Genomic DNA, 26,741 nt, shown 5'->3' with positions numbered 1-26,741 from the left:
ACTAAGGCTGATCATCCTCTTGAGCTTAGATTACAATTGGTAACCTGAAACATACAAGTAAAATTAAAAAACCAAAACCAAACACCAACCAAACCAAAGCCTGTCAAATCACCTCTCTCAAATGTAGCTAAGGAAATTCTCAGTACTCAGAAACTGATACCATGTTCTTATCTAGCTTTATATTCCAAATATTTTCACCGCTTCACTGTAAAACAATATTTCAAGACTTGTATTTAATAACATGATAGCTCTATCTTTGTACTAACAATGTTAAAAGACATCTGCATACTTGAGCAATCTGGTTGTTTCCACCATCGGTGATTTGCGCTTTTAGTTTGCTCAAGTCTGCTTCAGCAGATTCCTTTGCAGCAAGAGATTCCTGTAGCCGACGACTAAGAATGCTGACTGCATTCTCATAGGCTTTATGTTTTGCTTTCATCTCTTTCTGAGCGCTTGTCAGATCTGACCCTAGACGCTTCATTTTCTGTTTCTGCTCAGTAATAGCCCTGGAGCGAAAGGAAAAATAAAACATCAGGTAAAACCAGAAACTGCCTGAAAACAGTGCTAAAAGATTAATTTTTCACATGGCCCAACAAAAAAGTTCTCTCCCCTTGTCCCAGAGTCACCCACTTCTCATCAGAGAAAGCCATCAGCCTGGCAAGGTACAATTTGGCCCTCTGCAAGACAAAACTTTGAAGACTCTTGATAACATTCTAAGAAAATACTTACGGTAATTAAGAGGTCAGAATTATTAAAACTCCAATATGAAAGAATGTATACTACTCTCTAAAAATAACAGAATTTAGAGTAAGACTCCAATCTAATCTGAGATCCTTGTTGGATATGTCAGGTATCATAAAAACCTTGTGATCACCAGTGGGGGGGGGGGGGAAGGTTCCTCACCAGTGCCAATCAATATTCTAGTCAAGGTTAAAAATTCAGTGAACGGTAACTAGGATTAGCTCCAGTATGTATGTTGTATGGCATATGCTGTTGGTTAAAAGCATAAGTGAATCAGAGGGGAAGCTGTAACTCCTGTGTAGCATGCAACCAATACTTTACCATGGATATGACTCTATGACCCTCTACAATTCTCTATTTAAATTTCCCAAAGACTAGGGAATAGGGAAAGTGTGATTGCTAAAAAGGTGAATATGAAAAACAGATGCTGTAGTTCTTTTGTCTGTGCTACAAAAACACTTACTTTTTTGCTTCTTCTTGCATTTGTTCTACTTGTTGTTTTAATGACTGATTTGCCTCAGCAAGAGATGCCATTTGTTCCTTATCGAACTGCAAAGACTTAATAGGAAGGAAAAAAGCACCCATTGAGAGTAAGAACAAAAGCACGTTTGCTACATGGTGGATTATAAAAGAATAAGCATGAAATTTCAAAATTACTTCCATCTCTAAATATAAACTGTTACAAGGTTCTCCATCTCCTTTCTCTTTCCCTTTTATTTCTTCTTCAGTTCTCCCTTTTTGGCCACCACCTTAACATGTACGAACAGAGTTCTAGTTTGGCCTTTGTTCTCAGATGGAGTTCACTTTGGGACCAAGGAAACTGCTTCCACATCACACCTCTACCACTCCTGTAGCGTGCTTCCCCCCACTGACTTACATGAGATGCTAATAAGCAGAATCTTGGTAGGTGTATGCTCAAATATATAGACAATATTAAATATGTAAACAAGAATCTTAACTTGCAGGTGGTCATTCTGTTTATTTCTAAAGGCAGTAGAAACAGTACTGTATCCTAGATGTAACACTCTCAAAGTCCAAAGCTTAACACCTTCCATACCTGTAGGCGTGTTTCCATATCATCTCGTTCTTTCTGCACTGACTGAAGATGATTTTCTATTTCCACCATTTGCTGGTGAACCTGAGATACTTCCTTCTGTAATTTTGAATGTTCAGATTCGAGTGACTGTTTTTCAACTTGAATTTTCAGTAGCTCTCGTTTTAACTCTTTCACTTCTGAGTCCAGCCGCTTCTTTGTAGCTTTTAGTTCGCTAATCAGCTGGTCCTTAGAACTTGCATCTCTTCGATAAGCTTCCACCATTACCTTGGACACAAGAGTTTCAAGAGGACAATGTCACCTCTGTTCCAAATTTCTAAACTTAAGAGTAATTTACTATAAAGTATTTACTGATATTATTTTAGTCTGGGGGAAGAGGGGGTTTGTGTCAAAGAATACAAACCAGCATCATCTTCTGCAACATATTTACTCTGGTTCAAAGCCTTTTATGCAAGCTCAGATACCAAATACCACCATGTATTAGTAGTTCATAAAAAAATTCTGACTAAGAGTGTTTATAGCAGTACGGGATACTCTTCTTCACATTCTTTATTGAACTGCAAGAATTACATGACATTTTAAACTAAACTAATTGTAAAAAATGAACCATCCCATGCACACAATTAGTAACTTTTGACATGACGAGGGCTTATATGTCATCCTATACATAAGATGCATATATCTGCAACATTAATGGCATCTAAATTTTGAATTAATGTTTCAAAGCTGTGTAAATTCAGAATAAAATTTGCAATATAGCCCTTATTTTCAATCTGATTACCAAAGCTGCAGGAAAAAGACGACACTTGAAGATTTTCCTGAGTGCTTTTGCAAAAGCAAATGTAGTATCAACCAGAGAGAGCTTTTATACGGTGGATCATTTGGCAAACTCCCTGAAGTCCAACGAAAGCATGAATTGGTGGATCTGCTTTGTTAGTTACAGATCAAAATTCAACTGTATGAAATACAGAAACTGTATAGTTATGTCACAAAGTTCTTTGATACAGAAAATTGATTCAAGTGTCCTCACAGATCCCTCAGAAGTACATGCCTTCACTGTAAAAAACCAGGAAGTATATTCCTTGGGTCTATTTCTTTGAAATAGTTTGCTTTTGCTTACCTTCTGCTGCAAGAACTGTTCCTTCACTTTTTGAACCTGTTTTTTAAGGCTGGCATTTTCTTGTTGCAGATTTTCTACCTGCCAGAGGGAAAAAAAAGCAAACACATTGCTTTACATGCCAAATGTCATATTCTATGTTATTTCAAGCAGCGACAGTATCTTTTGCTATGCTTGTACCAACTGTCTAATCTAATGAGGATCCTGTTTCTGACTAGGCATCTGTTAGATAACACAACATTTTATACAGAAATACATTCACACAGGTCACCACATAGTGAGCCTTGTGAACTCTCAGGAATGCATGAAGTCCCCTTTATTCTGCCATTAAAGTATTGTTAGTGTACATTATGTTGTATCCGGATGGCACTTGTTCACACATATATGATGATCAAATGAAGAAACCAGCTGGTTCTTTGAAGAAAAAACCCAATCTTTAAGTTAAAAATATTTCCATAGTTCCTCAATACTTCTATAGGTAATACTATCAAGTCCGATTATTATCTTCAAAAGAAATCTCTGAAGATTACCAGGAATTCAGCATTACCAGTATTCAATAAGAATACTTGCTATTGAGCTTGGATGCTCTAAAAAATACAGAGCATACATGACTATCAAATTGAGGTGTGAAAGGAAGAGTCGCCATCATTTAAAGCAGCCACAAAAAGAATAAGGATATGCATTAGGCTTGATCTTGTAAAATAGTTCAGTAACTAGAAAAAAGCCTCAGTTGGTATACAGCACTATGCAAAAGCAAACCCTGGTATATTGCTTCAAGAAAAAGGGCACAATTAAATATGACCAAATTACTGCATAAGGAAGATGTCTGGCCCACGGTGCCATAGAAAAGGAGCACACTAAAAACTTACTTCCAAAACTGTGATCTGTACTCAAAATTATTGCATTTTAAAACTGGTAGATTTGGGAAAGATGGTGGCTCTTGGAAACAGACAGAACAAGATCAATTAACCTCAGCTTCCCATCCCATACCACACAAATGCATAAACACATAGAGATACCAAGGGATATTAAGCTAAGCTCACTGATGATATAACAGGATGTAAAGTGTCAGTCTACCAACAGGGAAAAATGACAGAATTGATTACAATATTCCCACTAGCTGAATCTTGCAACTACACACGTATACAAACTCACATATACCAATCTCCACTTACGTAATTGGCTCTATCATGTGCCTGTGGCAATACTTCCTGCAACAGCTACTTTAAATAAGATACTTCTAGGGATTTGTTACCTGGCTTGACTTGATTGCCATTTCTTGCCTCAGTTGTTCCAACATTTCTGATGCTACTTCTGTATCTTCTCCAAGGCGCATTGCTCCTTCGTCAAGTTGCTCCTTGCTTGCTTTTGCTGCCTGCAGAGCTACTTCCAAGACAATCTTCTCATTCTGCAAATACTGGATTGTGTCATCTTTAGAAGTAGCATCACTTTGGAACTCTTCTAATCTGGCCTTCAGTTCATCATACTGTGTTTGCAGGTCATCCAGGGACTGCTCTTTGGTGTGCAACGTCTCTTGGGTCAGAGTGAATTGCTTCATTAAGTCTAGGTGTTCTTGCTGTAAAGATTCAAGCTGCAGATCTCGCTGATGCAAAGTCAACTTGACCTGAGAAGAAGTATTTTAAGATTAAATTCATACAAAATGAATGTTATCTTTGCAAATGCCCTCCAATCAAAATAAAATATTTTAACTGGTATTTTAGCTTCTAAGAGAAAACAGCAGAAGGTGAAAATATTTTTTTAACTTTCATAGACTACTCCTATTTGCTCTATTAATTGCACTGATTGCATTCTGCAGCATCTGTAATCTTAAAGGCTAAGCAATGACCAGAATGACAAACCTAAAATATTCTTAAGTAAGATTCACAGTATTCTACATTCTTATTTGAAAAATGTGTCCACAGTACATATACTGGATAAATTCAGCGTTATTAATGATAATGCCATATAGTTACATGGAATATAATACTGAGCTATCACATTCCAACCCTAGACATGCTGCCTTCGTAATGTTAGATGGTTAAAGCAGGACTCTGTAGTTAAGTGCACATTTATTATGCTGTAAGTGTATATAATAATATCATGACTGCCTAACAGCTTTGAACATGGATCTATGCTTCTTGTCTCTACTTAGAATAATCACATACTGAATTCACTATAAAACCCCAACGTCTACAAGACAGTAGTTCTGAAACTTCAAAAAAGTACTGAGATGGTTAAAAAAAGGGAGCCTTTTCACCTGGGACAGTGACTTTGATATGGCCTTCATTTTTGCAGCAATCTTTCAGGTTTTGAAAAAACTTCAGAGCTCAGGATCTATTTACTATTGCTTTTTCAGCCAAATAAGTATTTCCTTTGAAACCCTTGGGAAGTTTCCTAACAACAGTCTACCTGTTCCAATTCTTGCTCCAGTGTTACTGCAGAATCAGCCATTTTCTGAAGCTGTTCTTTCTCATCCTCAAACTCCTCTAGTTTTCTCTGCAAGTCTTCTTCCACCATGGTTTTAGCCTCCTGGATCTGCATGAAGGCAGCTTCTTGATCTAACATGTCAGCCTGCACAGAAAAAACAAGGAATCAACTTCAACAATTTCCACAGAAGGGGAGAGGTGGTAAAAAGACAAAAAAAAAAAAAAAAAGAGGAAAAAAAAAGGTAAATTATCAAGAAAGTTTCTAGAGAAAAGAAACAAACAAAAATAATTCTGATGTCTGCCTTACGCACCCGTATGTCCTTACTGAAGTCACCCATGCATATACTTAAGACAATTTAGAATAATGGTGAATGTCTTGTCACAATCTGAATTCCTCTTAAGTAACACCATATCCTTTCTAAATTGATGAAGCAAGACGTAAAGAAAAAGAACCTTTATTAAATTGAAGGTGTTTGGAAAAGTCTGAAACAAAAGATTCCTTGGATGCTGTAGCTATTCCATGAAATAGCTATTCCTGTCATTTACACAACTGCTATTAGTAACACCAGACATGGGGTGCTTCCACTAACCTGCTCCTTTACTGCCCTTTGACACTCAGAAGCAGGAATGTCATTGAAATTCAACGGTATTTAATGTTTTAAGTACTCTGAAAGTTACATACTGCACTTCTGGAGGGCAGCAAGAACAAACCTGAGTACTGAGCAATTTCACATACTTAAGACGAACTTTACTGACTTAGTTTAACTTCCAATTAAGTTTTCTCTTGAAAAAGTTCATGAATGGGTGAAGAAGAACATGTATATCCACCTTTGAAATCAAAATAAAAACAAACACCAGAGCTGAAAATGCAAGTACCTTGGAATGCAAAACATATGGCCTTGCTCCCTCTTACTGTTCGTAATGTCATGCAAATTTATTTGCTCTGAAATATTTACTGTTTTTATAATGCAGCATTTGAATCAATTCATAATAATTCTATCTTACTTTGCCAGAATAACCTTGAGTTTACAAAAATCTAAATATACAACTTAGGCAGAACATAATTCATGAAGACCACCTACAACCGTACCTCAATATTTTGCAGCTGTGCTGCAATACGTTCCTTTTCTTTAATGGATCTGTGCTGGGTTTCAGTCAGCTGCTGAGACAGTGCCACATTCTCTAGTTTGAGATGTTCCAACATACCTGCTTGAGTTATTTGCCCGGCCTGAAGGAAGGAAAAAAAAAAAAAAAAAATCACAGATCAATACCAACAGTCAAAATTTGGTCAACAAATTTAAAAGTTTCAGGGGGAAAAAAAAAAAAAAAAAAAAATCACATTGAATCTCCCTCTGCCTTAACTCAGCCACTACTTTCACGGCACTGCAGATCTTCATCCACAGAAGGCAAGTACTTTGGTTAAATTTATGCCTCAGCATTAATAGGAACTAATACCTCGTGACTAAAAACAAAACACCACTCCCCCCGTTCTCCACCTGAGGAACACAAGTGAGACCAGCTCCCTCGTCTGAGCTCATAAACAATGAAAAAGAACCGATTCTCAGTCCTCCTATATGCAAGTAAATCATAATACCTGTATATTGGCCATCTCACTCTGCAGCCTGACACGGGCCTCCTGTGCTAGTACAAGCTGCTGCTGGTACCACTGCCGCACATTTTGGAGCGATGTGATTTCTGTTTCAGATGCCTTTAGCTTATTGGTCAGTGTGGTCCGTTCCAACTGCACCTTCTGAAGCTGGTTCTGTAAGGAAGCCAACTGCTGTCGCAGATCATGAACTAGAAAAAGAAAAATAAAGAACATGGACTAGAGCACTCCATTGTTCTATTTTTATGCACATACTTTCAAGGATTATTGCTATATTCATAGCTTTTCTTTCTTTTTGAAAAAAACATATATGCCTAATTACATAAAGATTGGCTTTTCCTGAAAAAGTGAGGGGAAGCGCTAGAATCCAAAGTATCAGGTCATAACAGAATAAAATTAAAATAAATGAATCACTTCTATAAGCATTCATAGTTCCTTAGAGGCAGAAAATATGAACTAGTTAAAAAATCAGGAAGCAGGTATCCTGACATATAGAATCATCAGTACAAACCAACATTTGTACAATTTTCTAGAAACCATGAGTCCACTGTCAAACAGTTTACTAGACTAAATATTTATGCCTCCCTCTCAAAGCTGGCAGTGGCAACTTGCAAACTGCGACGACATAAAATAAAACCCAATCATCTTAAAATTCAGACCATTTTATTAGCATGACATCAATGAAACAGAAATTAAAATTCCTCTTCCTCCTGGACTTCAGAATTATGTTGAAATAAAATGATTTATGGAATAACAAATTTTAAAGATTGACATTTACATCATCCCACCTGTGCTGTCTCTGGTGAGAACATTTTTTTGCATATCTTCAACCTTCATCAGGAGTCTTTGGTACTGCTCCTCTGCTAACTGCAAATCATTATTTGAAGAAGCCAAACTAGCGTTCTTTGCTTCCAAGGCATTTTGCAGGTCAGCCATCGCTCGTTCCAGATCCCAGCAAGACTGCTTTAATGTGGCCACTTCTGAGCTCAAAGATTCCTGCTTCTGCTGGCTGTTTTGGCTGTGCTCCACCTGTGCCTGAAGCTTCATGTTCAAAGCTGCAAGTTGGGCTTGTAGCTCAGTCTTCTCTTTGAGAGCCTGAGTGTGTCCAGAAAAATCAAAATGCCGAAGTTTTAACGGAAAACACATTAATGGTTGACTAAAGAAGATGCCCAGCAAAATGGCTTTGCTAAGGCAAAGACCACTTCCTTGTAAAAAAATATTTTTTGAAGTGACATCTCACTTAGCATGTATTTAAAATAATCAAAGAAAATACAGAGGAAAGCACAGACAAGACATATAGCTTTATATGTCAGTAATCATCTCAAGATTTTTAATAAGACACGTTTCCACACTTGAAGGAAGAATGCTATTATATGTGTTATACCATCAATCAATAAAAAGAGAAAATACAGCTATACAGGTATTGTTAGCATTACTTTGGATTTATCACCTCCCCTTTATTTTGACTTTTTAAAAACAAAACTTTTTTTTTTTTTTTTAAAACCTTTGAAGACTTTACGAACTTTATATTTATCCTCTTAAGTATCTGTACTGGGTTTGCGTGGCAAGCTTTTGGTAGTGGGAAAGCTACAGGGTGAGAAGCTGCTAGAAGCCTCCCCCATGTCTGATGAAGCCAATGCCAGCCGGCTTCAAGATAGACCCGCTGCTGGCCAAGGCCGAGCCCATCAGCTGTGGTGGTAGCACCTTTGGGAAAACATATTTAAGAAGGGGAAAAATAACCTGTGCAACAGCAATTGCAGCTGGAGAGAGGAGTGCGAATATGTGAGGGAAACAACTCTGCAGACATCAAGGTCAGTGAGGAAGGAGGGGAGGAGGTGCCCAGGTGCTGGAGCAGAGATTCCCATGGTGCAGTCCATGGTGAGGCAGCTGTGCCATGCACGCAGGGAGGCCCACGGGGGAGCAGATCTCCACCTGCCGCCCAGGGAGGACCCCACGCTGGAGGAGGGGGATGCCTGAAGGAGGCTGTGACCCCGTGGGAAGCCCACACTGGAGCAGGCTCCTGGCAGGACCTGTGGACCCATGGAGAGAGGAGCCCACACTGGAGCAGGCTTGCTGGCAGGACTTGTGACCCCGTGGGGGACCCACGCTGGAGCAGTCTGTTCCTGAAGGACTGCACCCCGTGGGAGGGACCCATGCTGGAGCAGTTCATGAAGAGCTGCAGCCCATCGGAAGGACTCACGTTGGAGAAGTTTGTGGAGGACTGTCTACCGTGGGAGGGACCCCACACCGGAGCAGGGGAAGAGTGTGTGGTGTCCTCGCTCTGAGGAGGAAGGAGCAGCAGAGACAATGGGTGATGAACAGACCACAACCCCCATTCCCTGTCCCCCTGCACCGCTGGCAGGAAGGACATAGAGGAAAATCAGGAGTAAAGCTAAATCCTGGAAGAAGGGGGGGGGGGGTGAGGGGGGAAGTGTTTTAAAATTTGGTTTTATTTCTCTTTATCCTACTCTGATTTGATTGGTAATAAATTAAACTAATTTCCCCAAGTCGAGTCTGTTTTGCCCATGATGGTAACTGGTGAGTGACCTCCCTGTCCTTCTCTCGACCCATGAGCCTTTCATTGTATTTTCTCTCCCCTGTCCAGCTGAGGAGGGGAGTGATAGAGCAGCTTTGGTGGCTGGCATCCAGCCAGGGTCAACCAAACACAGCATCCCTATAAAGTACCTTATTCAACAATGTTTTTACAAAACACAGTTCCCATGAGTAATGAGTAGGAGGCTCTTGAAAATTAACATATTAATATAGTTTGCTAAATACAGATATTGAAATTCATTTCCTACCTGATTAGCTTCTAGTGAGAGTGCTTCTAGTTGCCCTTCTAGTCTCATCTTCTCCTTCAGAACCTGCAACATTTCGTCATGAGTTCCTGCGATAGAGCTTTCCATAGAAACACTGGAGACAAAGACAGCACATACACAGTTAAAGGGTTAGAATACAACACTCACATAGTTGAAGGAAGCTGAAATTAAGTTACTCAGACTCCATGAGTGACCTAGAAATAAGGACATTTTTTCTGGCTTTATGATGGAACCAGAACACAATGAAACAACCTTTGTTACCATCCAAAGAGATAAAGAAATCATATTCATGCTAAGGTTTTATATATTAGTTTCCTATATTTTCAGCAACTAGAATCTAGTGTGGCACCCATATATTTGTTATTTTACAGAAGAGCAATGGTTAACTTCATTATATTCTGTACCTGCACAGCCCGTTATAAGAAGACAAATGGACATAACGGGAGCACAAAATCTCCACAACTATTGTACGCGATTGTCTGCTTTAATGTGAAAGTGCCTTGAGAAATACCAACAGCTGCTGCAAAACAAGGAAGAATAAGTATTTGGTATAAGGGATTCCCTTATGCTCCTTCCCTGATGTACAGACAAGGAGTCTAGAGAAAAAGCTCTTCTCTCATTACTGTAAGAATTAAGTCTAAGCTGGACTAATTGTCAACAACTGATTTTACCTTAACATCTTGGGGTATTACACTTTATTCCAACGAAGACTTAAAAAAAAAAAGCAATTTCAAAATTAGCATGTATAGAACATGCATCTGCAGACAACTGATAAAAACCACAACTGCATTGTTAAGGACTTCACCAGGCATCCAGCTGTTTGCTGAATCACAGTTTAATACCTACCATACACACAGAAGCTTGTGAGACTAAGTAAATCTCATTCTAAAGGGCTGAGGAGGATAAGAGTATCTAGGACAAGAGTCTTGGCATTTCATAACTATTTGAGGTCTGAAAGGTACGTGCATAGATCAGGAAAAGGACGATAATAAATATCACTGAGTCACTTAAGTCTACACTTTCAGACTTTAAAGACCAATGTCCTATCAGTGATTCAGTGAACAAACGCCCGCTTCACAAGTAAGTACAGTTAAAAGCAACTGCTAGCAGTACGTTTAAAACACACTGTCAGTGGCAAAAATATCTTTCTTTAAAGATATACTTAGTAAATAGGTACCCAAGTGAGGTGACCTTTCAGTTTCTTTTAGAATCTGTGAGTCAATAACAGATTTGATCACAAAGTTAAAACTGCATCCAAAGTTGGTAGAAGGTAAGAGTAATAGGATGCCTATTCCAAGAAAGTGTAATGCCTAATAATGCCTCACTGTAGTGATCTTTCTTACCTGCTAGAAATACTGTCTCTTCTACTCCGTACCTCCCCATTAACTTCTTGCTCTTGGGCTTGATGCTCCACTGCCGCAGCCTGTAGCACCTCACTGATGGAAGGAAATTGTCCCATTGCATCAGGATGTATCTTCTGACCATTTATTGTATATGGAATACCCTGTTTGCCTTCTGCATTCTGTAAACTGTTATAGAGCCCTTTCCCTGACACGCTGCTGTAGGTAGAGCTGTCACTCTCATTTCCATCCAGCCTCATTCCCACTTCACTCCCATCAATCTCTGAAACGCTATCTCCCGCCAAGGAGGAATTCTCTATTCGATCATCTGTGTCAGAGGGTAGACTAATCTCAGAAACAACTGACGTTGGACCACTTCTGCTTTCCTTCAGAGTCCCACCAGATAAATCAGTAGCCACAAAATTCCCAGCAGCGTTTCTGGCGTCTGAATCTTCAGTTCTGTAGTCAGCCAAGGACCGGATCTTACTGGGCTTAGATTTTGAACTTCTTCTCTCTTTTGAGGACGATGGAAGTCCCAAGCTACCCAGTTTTGGCCCCCTGGGGACACTGGTCCGCAAAAAGGAGTATTCTTTTGTCATTGCTACAGTGCTAGCTCTTGGCAAGATTTCTGGATTTAACATCAGCTCAGGATCTAGGGTGCTGGAGGGCCGGTTTTTGGATGTAGACTGATTCGACTAAAAGAAGCAAAGAGTCAACAATAAATTCCAGAATGTTACTTTTGAACTAGCATCAAAGACCTATTTTGCTGTAGAACTTAATACATAAAGCTCTGCACTTTTACATTAATATTTAAATACATGCATAATTTCATAAACAAGGTAAATTACATCAGCAATCAACCCTATCGTGCATGTATATGCATGTAGAAAATGATCAAGGTAAACTCCAAAAACTAACTGAAAAATACAGGAAAAAACAAACATTTAGGTTACTTAAGTTTTGGCTTTGGGTTTTTTTCCCCCCTACTTCAACTAGCACAAAATGGTACATTACTAATGAGGTAACAGAGAACCGAAGTTTGCATGTCCAGAAGAAAAAAATGCTTTCTCACATTTGAGAGAACTACTGAACATTTAAAGCAGAGAAAAGAGTAATTTAGAGCACAGAAAGGATAAAGTTTTCAAGCTCCTCTCAACACAGTGAATCTAGATCTGTTGTGTGGTACTCACTCTTTCCTGATGTCTCTTCACTCTGTATTGTTTGAGCTGTTCTTCTAGCCGTCTTCTTGCTTGAAGTCTTATTTGTTCCTCTTTCTCCAGTGGGAGTGAAGACTCTGCTGAGCCTGTAAGTGAAAGGTATCTTTACAGTCAAACAGAAAATGCCAACAGAGGCAAATTTGATGCAAAAGGAAAACGCCCCTTCTACCATCAGCAACATGCTTCATGCTTAAGCAAGGAACGCAAGGAAAGCCCATTGGCATGCACCCTGGAATACCTTCTTCTAATATATCCTTGTGTAAGCGTTGATAAAGCCTGTGTATTTCCGTTGCTCAGTTTGCAAATGCTGTAGTTCCTCCAAGTATGTATGACAAGAGATTATACAGCAAGAACAAAACTATTGCTGTCATTTAATCTCGGCTGTCCAGCACTTCCGACAGTACTAAAATTATAAAACTAAGCCAGACCTATGCAGTCCACTCATTCCCTACAGGTCACAGAAAGATGTTCCCTAGACACATTTTCTTTCTTTTTTTTCCACATTTTCACATGAAATCCTTCCCATAGTAAGGCTTTTTAAAAACATTATTTCAGAAAACTCCTGCAGCATTAGACACCTTAATATAAAGGCTTTCTCTCCCATCTATTGCTCTTCTCTTCCCCCCTTTATTACTTAGCTTAATATCCCCTGGTTCTGCTGTTCTTTTTTCTTTTTTTTAAATGTCACTTGTTACTCCTAATAATCAAGAAGATTAGAATAGCTTCAGCCCCAGAAAGCACAAATTCCGCTCCAGCATAAGAACAATTTTTAAATGGTAAGGCACGTGCCTTAGCTGCAGCAGAGGGTGGTTTACTAAAAGAAAATGAACTGTAGTTCAAAGTAAAAGCTTACTGCAAAAATGAAGTTTAGTCCAAGCTTAAATGATGTTATAGGATTCTAGAGCCAGGCTCAGAGTAAAAAGCTTTATGCAGCAAGAGAAAGCAGGGGCGTCACCGTAAACAGATGCTTACACAATTCAGTTTCTTGCATGGGAAGACTTAGTTTGAGAGACTGCAAAGCTTCTTTTCTAAGAACTATGCCCTCAGCACTAGTTCCCTGAGACTTCCTTAGGCTGTCATGGAAACCAGTCACACCTGGGGACGACTCTTGACTCTGCACACTGCTGGTGGGGTCAAAAGATACAGGAGAGTCGGAGAAGAGTGACGCTGGCCCATTCTGGCAGACGTCCACTTTGCTGTTTATCTCCAGACTTCCCTCTTCATTTGGCACTTCGTTGATGTTAATACTGGTAGCTGGAAAAGAAAGTTTCACTGAGCTACACTTTAAGCCACCCCATTTATCTTCACACCTCCATACAAATACAATACTACCACTATTGCCTTTAGACTGTAAGAAGGTGGAAATTGCTAATGACAGCAACTGGCAGGAGGAATTTTGTAAAGGATTTTTGATCCTTCATTTAAAAAGACCAGAAACAAGTACTTTTCATTTGCTTTACTACACTGCCTTCAAGCAGGACCTCAAAAGTGATCATAAAGTATCTTCAAAACCTCACATGGGTTTTTAAAATCTTGTTAGATTTAAAAGCATGAAACACCAAGTAAGTAATGTGATCTGTGTCACACAGAGTGGCAACCTACTACAAATAAGACTCAGCAAGTGCTGAATGATTCACCTATTTGGTATGCTGCTGGGCACTGGCGAGAAAGCATCCACCATCCCAGCTTCCAGCCTGGGCCAAGCAGAGTTTCTCAATTTTAAATTGAGTTTGAATTTTTTCAAATGGGACGTCTTCATCAAAAATACAGAAGCAAAGCTCACATATATAAAAATAATAAATATATCAATTAAAAGGCAATTCAAGAATCTCTTTAATACCAATTTTATTCCCACTTACTATTATTGGATTTTATCCTCCATCAGGAAAAATGCATCTTCAAAAGTAGTTCAACACTTCACAGGATTTCTCACATATTTCTACTTCACTCAGCTGGAGACTACTTACATTTATGAAACTGCTGTTGCAATAAAACTGTGTATCTAACTTTAAATGCATTATTATAGATCTCAAATGAACAGGGTACTGAAATAGCCACTGTCTTTCTGTTCATTCCCACACCATGTATCATGGAGTAAATGGAACTCATTGGAATAATATGGAAGATTTAATTATTTTTTCATAAAGATGTTTGAAAATATTTAACATTTATGATCATAGAGTATTTGCAAGTAGAAAAATCAGGTTTCCTCTTTCTATTTTTGCCTCTTCTCAGAGTTACAGACTTGAATAAGCAGTTGTTTTTTTTTAAAGTCTGCTCAAAGATGGGGGGGGGGGGGGGGAGAAAAAACCAAACAAATCAGAACTGAGAAACAGATCCTCCGAAAACTAAGTGTTCCTAAGATTCATATGCAGAAATATTCTGTAGCCAGGAAGTAGATTACAATGATTCAATAAAACTTCAATTATTGGTTTAGATCAGCCCATTAACATACTGCATTAAACCCTTCCCCCCATATAATGAATCACTACAAACTTCTGAAAGCAAAATAATTAAAAAATAAAGCTATTATCATTCATGTACATGGAGAACATTAAAGTGCACTCTGAAATTAAATAAACCATAAGGAAAAACGTTACAGGTAGGAAGGTAGGGCTTTTAAATTGTTTTCCTTTCTGTTACTGAAGAAAGAAAAAGGTTTCCTTTTAAGTGCAGTCAAATTTCACTTAAGAGTAATTTAAAGAGGAAAATGTAAATTTCCACCCCTAACCATTTGTTCCCACCTCTGCAGTGCACTCCCCCTTAAGCCAGCACAGATGTTTGTACAGTGAACCAGCTCAGACGAAAATGAATGTGAGGAAAAATAAAGCTTTCAGCCTTAGGTTGTCAAAATGCATCGGCTCTCTACGATTTGAACTAAAACACTTTTGAGTATCTTATATGTCACACAGAGGCCATTTTCAGGCCATTTTAGTCTGAACCAGTTCTTCTGATTTAGTTCACCATGCGATCACAAAAACACTTGCAGGCACAATGGAAGGGACGGGTGTTAACAAGGATGCAAAGGAGGACAAACAGGACAGCCTTTTTAATGACTAACCAAAGTCAGAGTTTAAGGCATTTTAAAACTAAAAGATTGTCAAAACCAAATTTAAAATAGATGTCAGTGCTAAGAATAGCCACAAGAAGTCATAAGAAGATACTTTGCACATTCAGAAATATTGTTTCTGCCCATCTTTCAGAAACTGCAGCTAACACTGCATCAGGTTTATACTTTATTTACATTTTTATCTTCACAACAATGAGTAGTATATATATACAAAAGAGATGCTGGAGCAAATTCTGAAGGAATGGTTTCCTGGCAACTTCCTGAGGTCATGAGACACTCAGAATCTAAACACTGCCTGGAACTAAAGTAATTTAATTGCAATAGTGTCAATACGACTGCGGTCTTTTTAGAACAGTAGAGGAGGAGATGCAATTAGATTGCAAACAGTAGAAAGACACACTACCTATTTGTAAGCCACAATTTGATAGTTTGGACAACGTCCAACACAGAAGACAGGAACATGTGATCTCCAACTTCATAAAAGATGAATGAATCATCATATAACTACACTCTGCCACTCTGCTAACGGGCAGTATAAGAAATGCAAATAAAGTCTCGGGCCTTCATCTTCCTGCCCATGACAAGATGACAAATCTGTGGTATAAGAGCAGGGTGGAAGGCTAACAACTTCATCACACAATCACCTCCTTTTACATAAGGAACCTCTGTGCTTTTGTGTATCTACGCAGTCGCAATATATACACACCCTCCACCCATCTACCGCTGTATCCTTATATACCCGTCTACCAGGTATATACCCATCTACCAACATATCCTCAGATACCTGTAGTGGAAACATGGAGATTCCAATTCAATACGAGGAAAAGGTTTTCACAATGAAAGCAGTTAAATACTGGAACAGGTAGAGAGGCTGTTGAACCTCCCTCTGGAGATTTTCAGAATTCAACAAGACAAGGCCCTGAGAAACCTGATCTGGCCTCAAAACTAGGTCTGCTCAGTGCATGAGGTTGGACTAGATGACCCACAGAGGTCCTTTCCAACCTAAGTTTGATTCTATAATGTACTTGGGTCAGCACTCTCTTAAGTTTCTTGTAAACAGCTGCATGACTATTTTATTCTAGAGCTTGTCTACATATAAAAATTTTTTGAGATAATTTGAAGAGTACATGCCAGCATCTCTCTTCCATAAACAGAAGTTTAGAGAGACGTTTTAAGTACATTTTGGTATTTGGCTGATCAATTTAATTTATTAGGAAAATTTCTTTTGCCAGAATAAAGTACTCCAGTCACAAACTTACTTCATAATAATTATTTCAGAACTGTTAGTTCTAGAGAATTTCTGATATACACTGTTGGAAACACTATCAGAAGACAGAGTAACACCCTGAACAACACATATTCAACTGACAGCAAATAGTTAATAGTTTGGTTTTGTTCTGAAAGAATAAGTTTTAAAACAAAAGACAGTTTTCCCGTACACAGAGCCATAGCCTTCACCAAACTCGTTTAAAACTGCTGTACAAGAAATTCCTGACCTCAAGGAAAAAAGTTCTTCATCATCACCTGAACAACAAAATAGATAGTAGTAGAGAAGCCTGGGTAAGACTAGGAAATACTTTGCTGCATATGAAGTAACTTACTGTTAATTTCATCTGTTGTAACTGGCAAATCTGACTTGGCTTGACAATCCAAAAGTTCTTCAGAGCTGCTAGGGGCCCCATTACTGCTTCTGTCCTCCAAGTGAACATCCTGCTGGACTGATGAGGAGTCCATGGTAAAAACGACCCAGATCTCTGGAAAGTTTTTCTTCTGAATAATCTGCCGCCAAGTGAACTACCAAGTCCTGTTTCTCTCCATCAGCAACAACAGCATCAAGATGTTACACAGAAGCACAGTTCTCAGCTTTACAGCTGCTGGTGTGCAGCGGGCAGCTGATAATTCTAGGAGATCATGAAAACAGCTCACAGCCGAAGTTGTAATCACCAAGGAGCTGCATCCTCTAGAAACAAAATGTGGTAAATTTACAAACATTTCTTAGTGCTTTGAAAATATGAGTTAAAACCAAAGTAGTTCTCACAGATTACCCACCAGCCCAACTTCAACACACAGAACCAGGACGTGGGGTAATAACAGAGACAATGAAATACAGCCAACTATCCAGCTTTCGTGAATAAGAAGTGATCTGTTTAACAGCTTCTTTATAATCACTTTTTTTTTTAGTAGCATGGATACACAAGCATAATGATGCAACATGATAATATTCAGCAAGACAACTGACTTAAGATCACTGTCCCTTTTAATGGAAATGCCTCTTTGGCCTCTGCTGTAATAAGGAAGCCAGTATTCAGAGGAGCATTTTGCTCTGTAAGTTATAGTCTGAACTTTCATACCATACGTTCCATTTCAAGGACCTACTCCCATTTAAGTTTCAACAACTTTAGTTAGAAAGCAGTATGGAATTCAGATTTTTTTTAAATTAAATTACATCATTACTGTTTCCTTGTCTGCAGAGTAACAAGTATGTATCACCGTACAGAGCCTGAACTACTAATTACAGCATGCGCTGGCAGTCAGAACGTGGCCTGGACTGCAGTTCAATGCTGCCTTCTCCTGTGGAGAGTCAAGAGGAGGATTTCCAAACACAGTTTAAGAATTTGCAAATGATTCTCCAGGCATTCGGATCTTACCTTTGGGTAAGACCCAGCCAACTATTACAATCTGACAGAAGCTGTTGTACAATGTCACTTCAAGTATTTAAATTCTGTTGAAATAGTTACTGACAGATGAATTCAGATTACAAAATGTTATGGTTCCTATTTACTAAAGAAACATAAGAAACTCCTAGTTACAAAAAAGGGGAGGTTGTGGGGAGAATGTCAAGTAGGGAATATTTTAATTGCATTTTTACATGAACACAAGCATTTTGAGCAACATTCCTTCCGTATCTCCAGAGTACTTGTGTAACTGCTACTGTACCAAACTGCCCTGGTCACCCAGCAACACCACCAGTCATCTCCAGAAGGTTACTGAAGCTGCTAACAGCTCAGGGTACGCGGCACTAGGCAGTTATGTAGGTGACCCTTATGTAGGTGAGCTGTGAAGGAGCCAGAAACCTGGAGCACATTTCTAAAAGAGAAACCTCCACCAAACAGAAAGATTAGTACCTTCACTGTGATTTGTCATTGATTTTAAAAGCTTTTCTATATAATAAAGCTTTTAAAACAATAAAAATTCTGGAAGAACAGCCATCGTATGGCAAATAGACACTACCTAACAAGTCACAAAGAGGAATTGCAGACAAAAGGCAAGCACAATTTAGACTGCTTACACCTTGGCAAAATCCAGCCAACACTAGACGGCTTGTTATCCTGATCATAAAACAGCTTTTAATAATCAAGGTCACGAAGAACGGCTTTCTCCTGTACTACCCATTCCCAAACATTAGAGTATTTTGGCTTCAAAGTCCTTTTGTATCTCTGCGTTGAGCACAGGCGAACACAGACCCGCAGATGTACGCACGCCACGGGAACCCAGCAGTAACCTCACAGGGAAAGGAGCTGTACCAAAACAACCGGTTTGGCTTAAAACATCAATAACCAGGAAGGCAACGGAGCCCGGTCCCAGGCTGGGGGCACCGCCCTGCGAGACACGGCCGAGGGGTCCCTGGGCAGGGGCGGGGGCACCGCTCTGGGCCGCCACCAGAGGCACCCGGAGGCCCGGGGCCCTCAGCCCACGGAGCCGGGCCGGGCGGCTCCCCGCACCCCGGCAGGCCGCGGGAGGGAAGGCAGCCCCCGGCGCGCCCCCCCGGCCTGAAGCAGCGCCCGGCCGCCCCCAGCCGCTCCCCCCGCGGCGGGAGCCGCGCCTCAGTCGCCCCCGCGCCCCGCCGCCCCCCTCCCCGCCGAGACCCCCACAGACCTGGGGCCGCCCGCCTGGCGCCCGACTCCCGCCCGAGACGTGGCGCTGCCTCCGCCGGGAAGGGGCGGGCGCGGCGGTGCAACGCCGTTCGCCCTCCCCCGCCAGCCGGGCGCCGCCGCCGCTGAGGGCCGGGCCCGGCGCGGCCCCCTCCGCCCCGCGGCCGCACCGCCCCCCCGGCGCAGCCGGGCCCCACGCCCCTTGGCGGGCCGCCGCGGCAGCCTGGCGCAGCCGAGGAGGCGGCCGATGCCGCCAGGCCCGCTGGAGAGGCGGCGGCTTTTCCAGACGGACCCTTCCGGGAGCGGAGGAAGGGGGAGCGGCTTTGCTCGCCGGGGCCGCCGCTGCCCGGCCCGGTCTTCCCTCAGCGCCGGCCCGAGACCCCGCCGCGGAGGCCGGCAGGAGCGGCGAGGCCTTGTCTGCTCTGAGGGGACCCCGCGGCGAGAGCGGGGCCAGACCGGCCGAGGGGCACTTACCGGCTCCCCCCGGCCTCCGTGCAGGGCCCCGAGGCCGGCAGCCGACTTGCATAAATTAAAATTAAATCTGTGTATAAAAGCGACGCGCCCCTCGCAGCCTTCCTTATCTGGATCATTCACGTTCCTGCGTTAGTGTTACCATTTACTGGATTAGAGTCAGGGGAGTTCAACGACCTGTCCCGTTCGTGCCGTGTTCCCAGCAGTCCTGATGGCCCTTTCCTCATCAATCGGTCCTAAAGTTTTCAGCATATTTCTGGCGTTGGGCATCCCAGAAGTCCTCCGGGGCACTGGAAACCGGTGCATCAGAGCGGTATTTCACACAGCTGATTCCTCCTACACTTACATTGGTGGGTTTTGCTTTTCTAGATTTTTTTCATTAGTACAGTACCTTACCTCACTACACTGGGACTATTTGCGGGTTGCTGGATAGTTTATTGGTTGGGTGGATTTTACTCCTAACCTTGCTAGAGTCTCCATATGGAGCAGAATGTTGTTTAGTAAATGGAAATGGGAAATCAGACATCTCTGTGAAAGGTCATATCACTGCCCACCCACCAGTTCAGAAAACTCTGAACATTTTTATTTTCATAATGAAAACGCCTTCTAACATCATCTTGTCACCCTAAATATAATTGCCAGGTAAATATACTTAGTCAGCTTTTCCAGGTGTTCTTCTTTTCTTTGATCAACCTGTCCAAATTGTCTTTAATACGAACATTAACCCACTATTGCTGTTTCTCTGGGAAGATGCGAGGCTGTTCAACAACTCGGGAAGATATTTAAACCCAAACCATCATCTAGTCTAAATTGTTTAAATTGCAAACCTGTTAACCAAGCTCCTGAGAGATTGCTAATGACAGTAACTGGGTGTTTTCCTGTGTGAAGAGGTAGCCCTCGAGGCGTGATTTGGAAGAGAACTTTATTTTACAAACTGATTCGGGAAGAGGACTATTTGCAAGTGGAAATGCAGGCATGCACAGATCTGAGAGAGGCAAGTAAACCCTGTGATCAGGGATAGGGACTAAATGAGCTTGATCAAGAAGGAGTGCATAGTGTGTGTTTCAGCGCAATCTTCTTAGAGACTCTACTGAATGAAACGCCTTTTACTGCTCACAAATTCACAAACACAGTCTCAGTAAAGGATTTGCACAAGTATCTGAAGAAAGAATATTTGATGCAGAGAACAGCAGCCTCCTGCTGCTCTGCTGCCTGGGCCAGCTGCCTGTACAAGCCGGCAGTCCCAGGCTGTGGCTCAGTACCAATGTGGAGTTTGACCTTCTTGGCTGGATGCACGTGTTTGGCATTGAGCTTGTAAACCGTATGTGGGGTTTGTATTGGTGAAGGATTGCTGAGTGACAGGGATGTTAACAGAATGAGCCTTCGCTGAGATTGGAGAGGAATCCCGCAGAACTCATGTGTATGAATGTTTCAAATTCTTAGTAGTGACCTTCACTGGATACTCTTCCACAGAGGATGTCAAAGACAATATGGTGAGGAAGACTTGAATGCCTAATATTCGTTCAATCTATTGCTTTGATTTTCTTTTAAGAATGTGAGAAGTTTGAGTTTTGCCTCCTGCAGAGAACTCAGGAACTGTTGAGTCACTAATGTAGCTGTTCAGTTGGACTATTTGTCTATGTTTGCTTCTTGACTTTGATCCCATCTCTCTAGGACAATTTATTGCTTGGATAAAGCTCCAGAGCATCTCTTTTTTACTTATTAGTCTGCCACATGGCACCAAGCCCCTTAGCTACAGGAATAACCACTCATTTAGAGACTACCGCCCGAGCATGGCACAAAGCTGCAGCAGGATTAAACAGGCTGCCTGAAGAGAAAGAGAATCCCTTCATACTGAAAGATATCTATCATCAATAGCATAAGTTTTAGCACAACAGGGGAATGTGGTGGTACTTGTTTAAAAAGTCAGAAAAATTGTTAAGCACTGACGCAAATGAGGCCTTTAAGTGCAGGGATTCCTGTAAATTTGCAGGAGATTTGTTTGTGTAAACTGCAGTCTGCCTCCAGCAGAGAAAGAGCCCATGGCTTATCCCAAAGTCTATTCAAGTTCCTCTTGCAGAGCACTCTTTTATTCTTCAAATATAAAAGTCAGAAGGTACCACAAGTCCCTTAACCACAGTCAGCCGCAGCATTCTTTCACACTGCAACTAGGCTGCATGGCAGGAGTTGTCCTGCTGCCTTCTCTCCAAGTTAGCTCTCTCAGGCCTTAATAAGAATTGTCTTTTTTGGAAACCCACAGGGCCTTGCCCCTAAAAGGGGAAGGCAAATTTATTCATCTTTGCTCTGACCTAAATAAAAATGCATATAATGCCAACTTAAAGAGCTGAGCTAACAATTAAAATTAGCAGGGAATGACAGACCACTTGCAGAGTTACCTATCCATCAGGGGATTTTTGTAACTGTCCTGTGTGTGTGAGAATTGCACTAGTGGAAGAGGGAGAGTCAAGGGAGAGAAAGGCTCCATACTCTGCAGAAGCAGAGGGTGGCACTCTCTGCACAGCACAAAGCCCATGCGTGGTGCTTTCCAATTACAGCTATTAGAGCTACAAACATGTTTTTCTAAATATTTCCTTAGCAAAGATCTTGTTCTCTAACCGCTGACAACACCATGTTCCAATTCCCTGTGCTTATTGCATGTTTTTCTGCTTACATATTTCTATTATTTGGTGTCACTCAGTCTGCAAAAGCTTCGTTAAAAAAGAAACCTGTGCTAACCACATATAAATAGCTATTATTACTGGTAGACTGCAATCAGGCTCAGGCATCCAGCTTTTCCCTCACAGCCACTGAGGAAAAAAATAATACTGTATTAAATACAGTCTATGGAACTAGAACTCAGGTCTTCAGAAATGTGGTTCATTAAAGATTGCCTTAATATTTTATTTATATATTTTATTTACTTATAAATTTTATTTATATATGTGAAACATTTATACAGCATTCTATGTAAGCAATTTTTAGTATTTCAGTTTTAACATAGATAAGTATTTAAAGGGTTACTTTCCTGACTTATTTCTATAAACAGGGGAGACACTCAGATGTAACTGTGGCGTGTCTGATATAACAGCGTAGCTCAGAATGGATTTAATCAACCTCTACTCTACATAAGCAAAGTCTGGGAAAGCATAAAAAGCCATGTTGTGTAACCAGAAGGTTTGCAGATGAGAACTCTTGCGTACAGAGAATAAACTAAGATTTAAGGCCTTGTTACTGAAAGTATCTTGCCAATGCCCTCCTCCTGTTTAAAGCTGGATTCAGTTTGGTCACACCAGCTGTTTTGAAAAACAGAAACTGCGGAGAGCTGAATTCATTTCTGTGGGACATTCCACTATAGTCTCCCTGGGCGAGGAGTTAGTTTTAGTATCAAGATGCCTTACATATTTAAGGAAATTAATTCAGAAAGTACTCTTTCCATGTATCAGTGTGTGTATGAAAGCAGATGGAAATTACTGGTTTTTAGTGGGTTTAAGCTTAGCTTTCCCACAATAAATGATTTTTGCCGCCAGCCTGGAAGCAGTAAGTTTCTACTTCTTTTTTTTCCTGGAAATGACTTTCCCAGCCTGGGGCTACTGGTTAAGAACGTGCTGCCATTACACACACAAGTCCTATCCACTAACTTCATAAAGGTCACTGTTCCACTGAAATGTAGTGCTTGCTTCAGCATTTCAACAGCCCTCAAAATGGCACAGTACAGTAGGTAACGTGGGCCAGTCCTTGGAAGCACTTGCTAAAAGAACATGGAAACCTTGAATTTTTCAACAGGGAGCCCAGTGCAGAGAACAGCACATTTACTTTCTTAAAGAGAAAGAGGCTGTGGAAGAGGCTTGGCCTTGTCTGCTCAGGGATGTGCACAGTTGCACCTGCATCTCCCCTTCCCGATGCACAGTGGGAATGGGGTACAACTCTGATCTGGGCTGTGGGACAACTATGTGAGAGGTGGAGCTGTAGAGGGTGTCAGATAGGGAATAAAGAGTAGTCAGGAAGCAAAGTCTCTTTTACCCTTCTGTCCTTTCTTGATCCTTCCAGTAAATCTCTCACTGGTCTACCTCCAGCTGCCTTGCATGACTGTCTTAATGGGCAGCTGGGCCAGACACTGTGGGAAGCCAGCTCACCAGCTAGATGTTCCCTGGAAGGGGCATTAGAAGCCCTGCTTGCAGGCTCAGTGCACCACTTGCAAGCCTGGCTTCATGGCTGTTACCTTCACTGGGCAGTCAGACACCTTTTGGACCTCATCTTCCATGCTGCCTGGCGTGGGAAGTTGTCTGTGCCTGTACAACGTCCCACTGCCCACTCATAGAGGGAGCTCATAAATATAAAACGTAATCTTCATAAAACCTGCGGTTTGAAAGGGTCACCAATCTGAGCTGAAAATACTTATGAGCAGACTACTATAAGTTTGATCCTTAATTCTAGATGCTAAGTCATTGCTAAGCCATAGTGATGAAGTGTTGTGTGGACAGGTCCTGCTAGCAGAGGGATGCTGAGATACGGGAACAACAACATATTGACAGAATTTGCTAGGCCAGGAACGGAGCAAACACAAACGTGAGAAATCTGCATACATTTGTGTCTGTGCTACACGCTCAGGGTCTGTACACAGCTCAGGTGCTGTGGAACAGCAGCATAGCCCGCACAGCAGCCTCTTTGCCTCAAAAGGATTATGGGTGCCTGCACTCAGATGACCCCTGGAAAGGAATCCAAATAACAGGGATGTAAGATCCTTAAAAAGAGAGCTGCATTGCTGGACTTGGGCATGCTCTCTTTCATTTAGATATTTTTATATTATTAATCCAGCCCTGTCCAAATGAAGAAAAAAATCACTTTTTGAATACCCTTTTCTGCCAGCTAGTCCTTGACTTAGGTCCTCAACAACTGTGCATTAACATAAGGAAACAGCAGATGGAATCTCTGTATTTACTTCTGTCACACTGAGCCTTGTGTGGAAAAAAAGTAGATTTCTCGTTTCAGGGATTTTTCAAAGCTTAACATACATTTATGGTGACATCGCCCTGAGATTTAACTGTGAATGTTAAGAAAAGCAATGCACCACAGCGCTATGCTACAGAGACCAGACTGTCCTTCAGGCAGAAGTGTTCTGCTTGGAAAAATCCCTTCCCTCTCAAAAACCCCTCCTGCCAGAGATGCCAAGTGTCCTGGGTTATATGTTTATTCAGAATAGATATAATGTAGTTATATATGCTTTCTCAGTTGACAGGTAACTCAGAAATATTACCCAGGAGGAGCAAAATGTAAATCTGAACATGAGCAATCACAGTGAGTAAGTGACAAGGTCATAGCCTACCGACACCATTTACACAGAATTTGCCCTGAAAAGACAAGGGTGAAATAAGAATTGGTCACACAAAGAATTATTTGCATCTTCTGCTTTCAGTGCAAGAAGTATAAACAACCCAGTGAAGCTATCAAGATATTCCTTACGTGCCCTTTCAAGTCTGGATTTCCCAGGGAGGCAGCGTGGTCCCAGAGGACAGTCCTGTCCCCGATTGCCTCTCAGCCTTGGGCTAATCATGTTGTTACTTTTCCTAGGTGTCCCCGGTTTGTACAATAGAGACTTACAGACAGCTTCATCTCACAAGCACTGCAAGGATTACGTGGATGTCTGTTTCACCTCTTTGGGAGTCAAGCACTATCTTCTATAGACGGGACATCAAACCCACCGAGTAGGTGAATAGCCCTGGATTACACGAGCTCAGTGTCAGCGTGCATTCAACGTGAGACTGCTGCCTTAGTGCTTGTGTCCAGCCTCTCCCACTTCCATTACAAAATGTAAATTCAAGATATTACCTCTGATTTACACAATGAAACGACAATATGGAAAGTCAAATACAAAGTACATTCATGCATTTATGAAAAAAAAGTTTTCTTTTACATTGGTCCTCCAACTTCACACTTATTATATGCACCCACTTGGACACCAACTGAAGGTATTACCCAGGTTTTTTTCCATTGATTACGTTGTTCTCTGAAAATCAGGTTAATCTCTGCTCTTTGGAAGAGAGGAATTCAGGAACTGGGATGCCAGTGCAGCCCAACAGCCTGGTTAGTCTATTGTCCCCTTTCCAGTAGGGGCCAGCACAAGAATTTTTTGGGACAGGTGTAAGAAACCCCATAACAACCTGCCACTTGGCAGATTCCCCTCCCATGCCAGATAGAGCTGGATCTGTGAGGGCTCCTTTTGCTGCTTACTGTGAGGGGATAACTGAGCTACAAAAAAGCAGATTCAAATATAGAACGATGGTATTTTGTCAAATACTTTTCCTTTTAAAATAGATTATTGCAAGTCTTCCTGCAGAATAGAAGAATTAACTGCAGCTAACAGTGTATGTTCGCTGCCACCTGCAAGGAGATAGTAATTTTGTGTTGCTGGGGACTGTGGGGCTGCCTGACACTCATTGCAGCATGTGGTGTGACTGGCTGGGGTACAGGAGAGGGTCTCATCTGGAAAACCAGAAAGCTGCCTCAGAAACAGGGAGGGTCCCCTGCCCTCCCGCGATCTCCAGAAAGGTTGAGTGGCTGCTGTTCCCTGACCGCTCGTTTTTGTGCAGCTCCTTCTCTTTGGGCTCCCCAGGATGGCCGGGAATATTCCTTCCCTGTCCTTTGCTTTGTGCTCAGATGAAACCGGGTGGTTTTTCCTCCTTGGAAAGACCTGAGCCCTTTTCCTATTTCCCATTCCTCTAATAATTCACATCCCTGACTGGGCTCCCGGGTCTGGCAGGAGACCGGAGCACCGGCCGGTCCGCTGCCCGGGACAGCTGCCCTCGGTAGTGCCAGGACACAGCCCCCCCATCTCCCCGCCGCACAGCAGGAGAAACTTTTTCCGCTCAAGCGGGCTGCTCGGAGGGGCTGGGCTGCCTCCCTCCGCGGCGGCTCCCAAGCCCGGAGAGGCTACAGCCCGGAGCAGCCCGCTCTGACCCTGCCTGCAGCGGCGGGGGTTCGGACCAGGCACCTCCGCCACGCTGCAGCCCG

At 41.7% G+C, this 26,741-nt stretch overlaps 1 protein-coding gene across 8 annotated transcripts in view; it reads right to left on the bottom strand.

The window, feature by feature from the left end:
* GOLGA3 (golgin A3) overlaps window positions 1-19,361 on the bottom strand; it is a 30,616-nt gene extending 11,255 nt beyond the window's left edge. For 6 of the 8 annotated variants that reach the window (XR_012625664.1, XR_012625666.1, XR_012625665.1 and 3 more), the window contains exons 1-15: window positions 19,267-19,361; window positions 16,992-17,350; window positions 13,293-13,574; window positions 12,294-12,406; window positions 11,107-11,798; window positions 9,746-9,857; window positions 7,733-8,039; window positions 6,933-7,135; window positions 6,429-6,566; window positions 5,322-5,483; window positions 4,168-4,536; window positions 2,916-2,993; window positions 1,799-2,062; window positions 1,205-1,299; window positions 290-506 (exon numbers count right to left, since the gene is read on the bottom strand). Coding sequence is in view for 4 of the 8 variants with exons in the window: in XM_074844370.1 (XP_074700471.1) it covers window positions 290-506; window positions 1,205-1,299; window positions 1,799-2,062; window positions 2,916-2,993; window positions 4,168-4,536; window positions 5,322-5,483; window positions 6,429-6,566; window positions 6,933-7,135; window positions 7,733-8,039; window positions 9,746-9,857; window positions 11,107-11,798; window positions 12,294-12,406; window positions 13,293-13,574; window positions 16,992-17,124 (3,165 nt within the window). In the remaining 4 variants the exon portion in view is untranslated. The remainder of the gene's footprint in view (window positions 1-289; window positions 507-1,204; window positions 1,300-1,798; window positions 2,063-2,915; window positions 2,994-4,167; window positions 4,537-5,321; window positions 5,484-6,428; window positions 6,567-6,932; window positions 7,136-7,732; window positions 8,040-9,745; window positions 9,858-11,106; window positions 11,799-12,293; window positions 12,407-13,292; window positions 13,575-16,991; window positions 17,351-19,266) is intronic. The other 2 variants (XM_074844373.1, XM_074844374.1) reach the window with 2 other exon arrangements.
* Between the last annotated feature and the right edge of the window lie 7,380 nt (window positions 19,362-26,741).

Source organism: Strix aluco, chromosome 18 (assembly GCF_031877795.1).
Source record: "Strix aluco isolate bStrAlu1 chromosome 18, bStrAlu1.hap1, whole genome shotgun sequence".
Taxonomy (NCBI): domain Eukaryota; kingdom Metazoa; phylum Chordata; class Aves; order Strigiformes; family Strigidae; genus Strix; species Strix aluco.
This window is presented reverse-complemented; position numbering and strand designations above follow the sequence as displayed.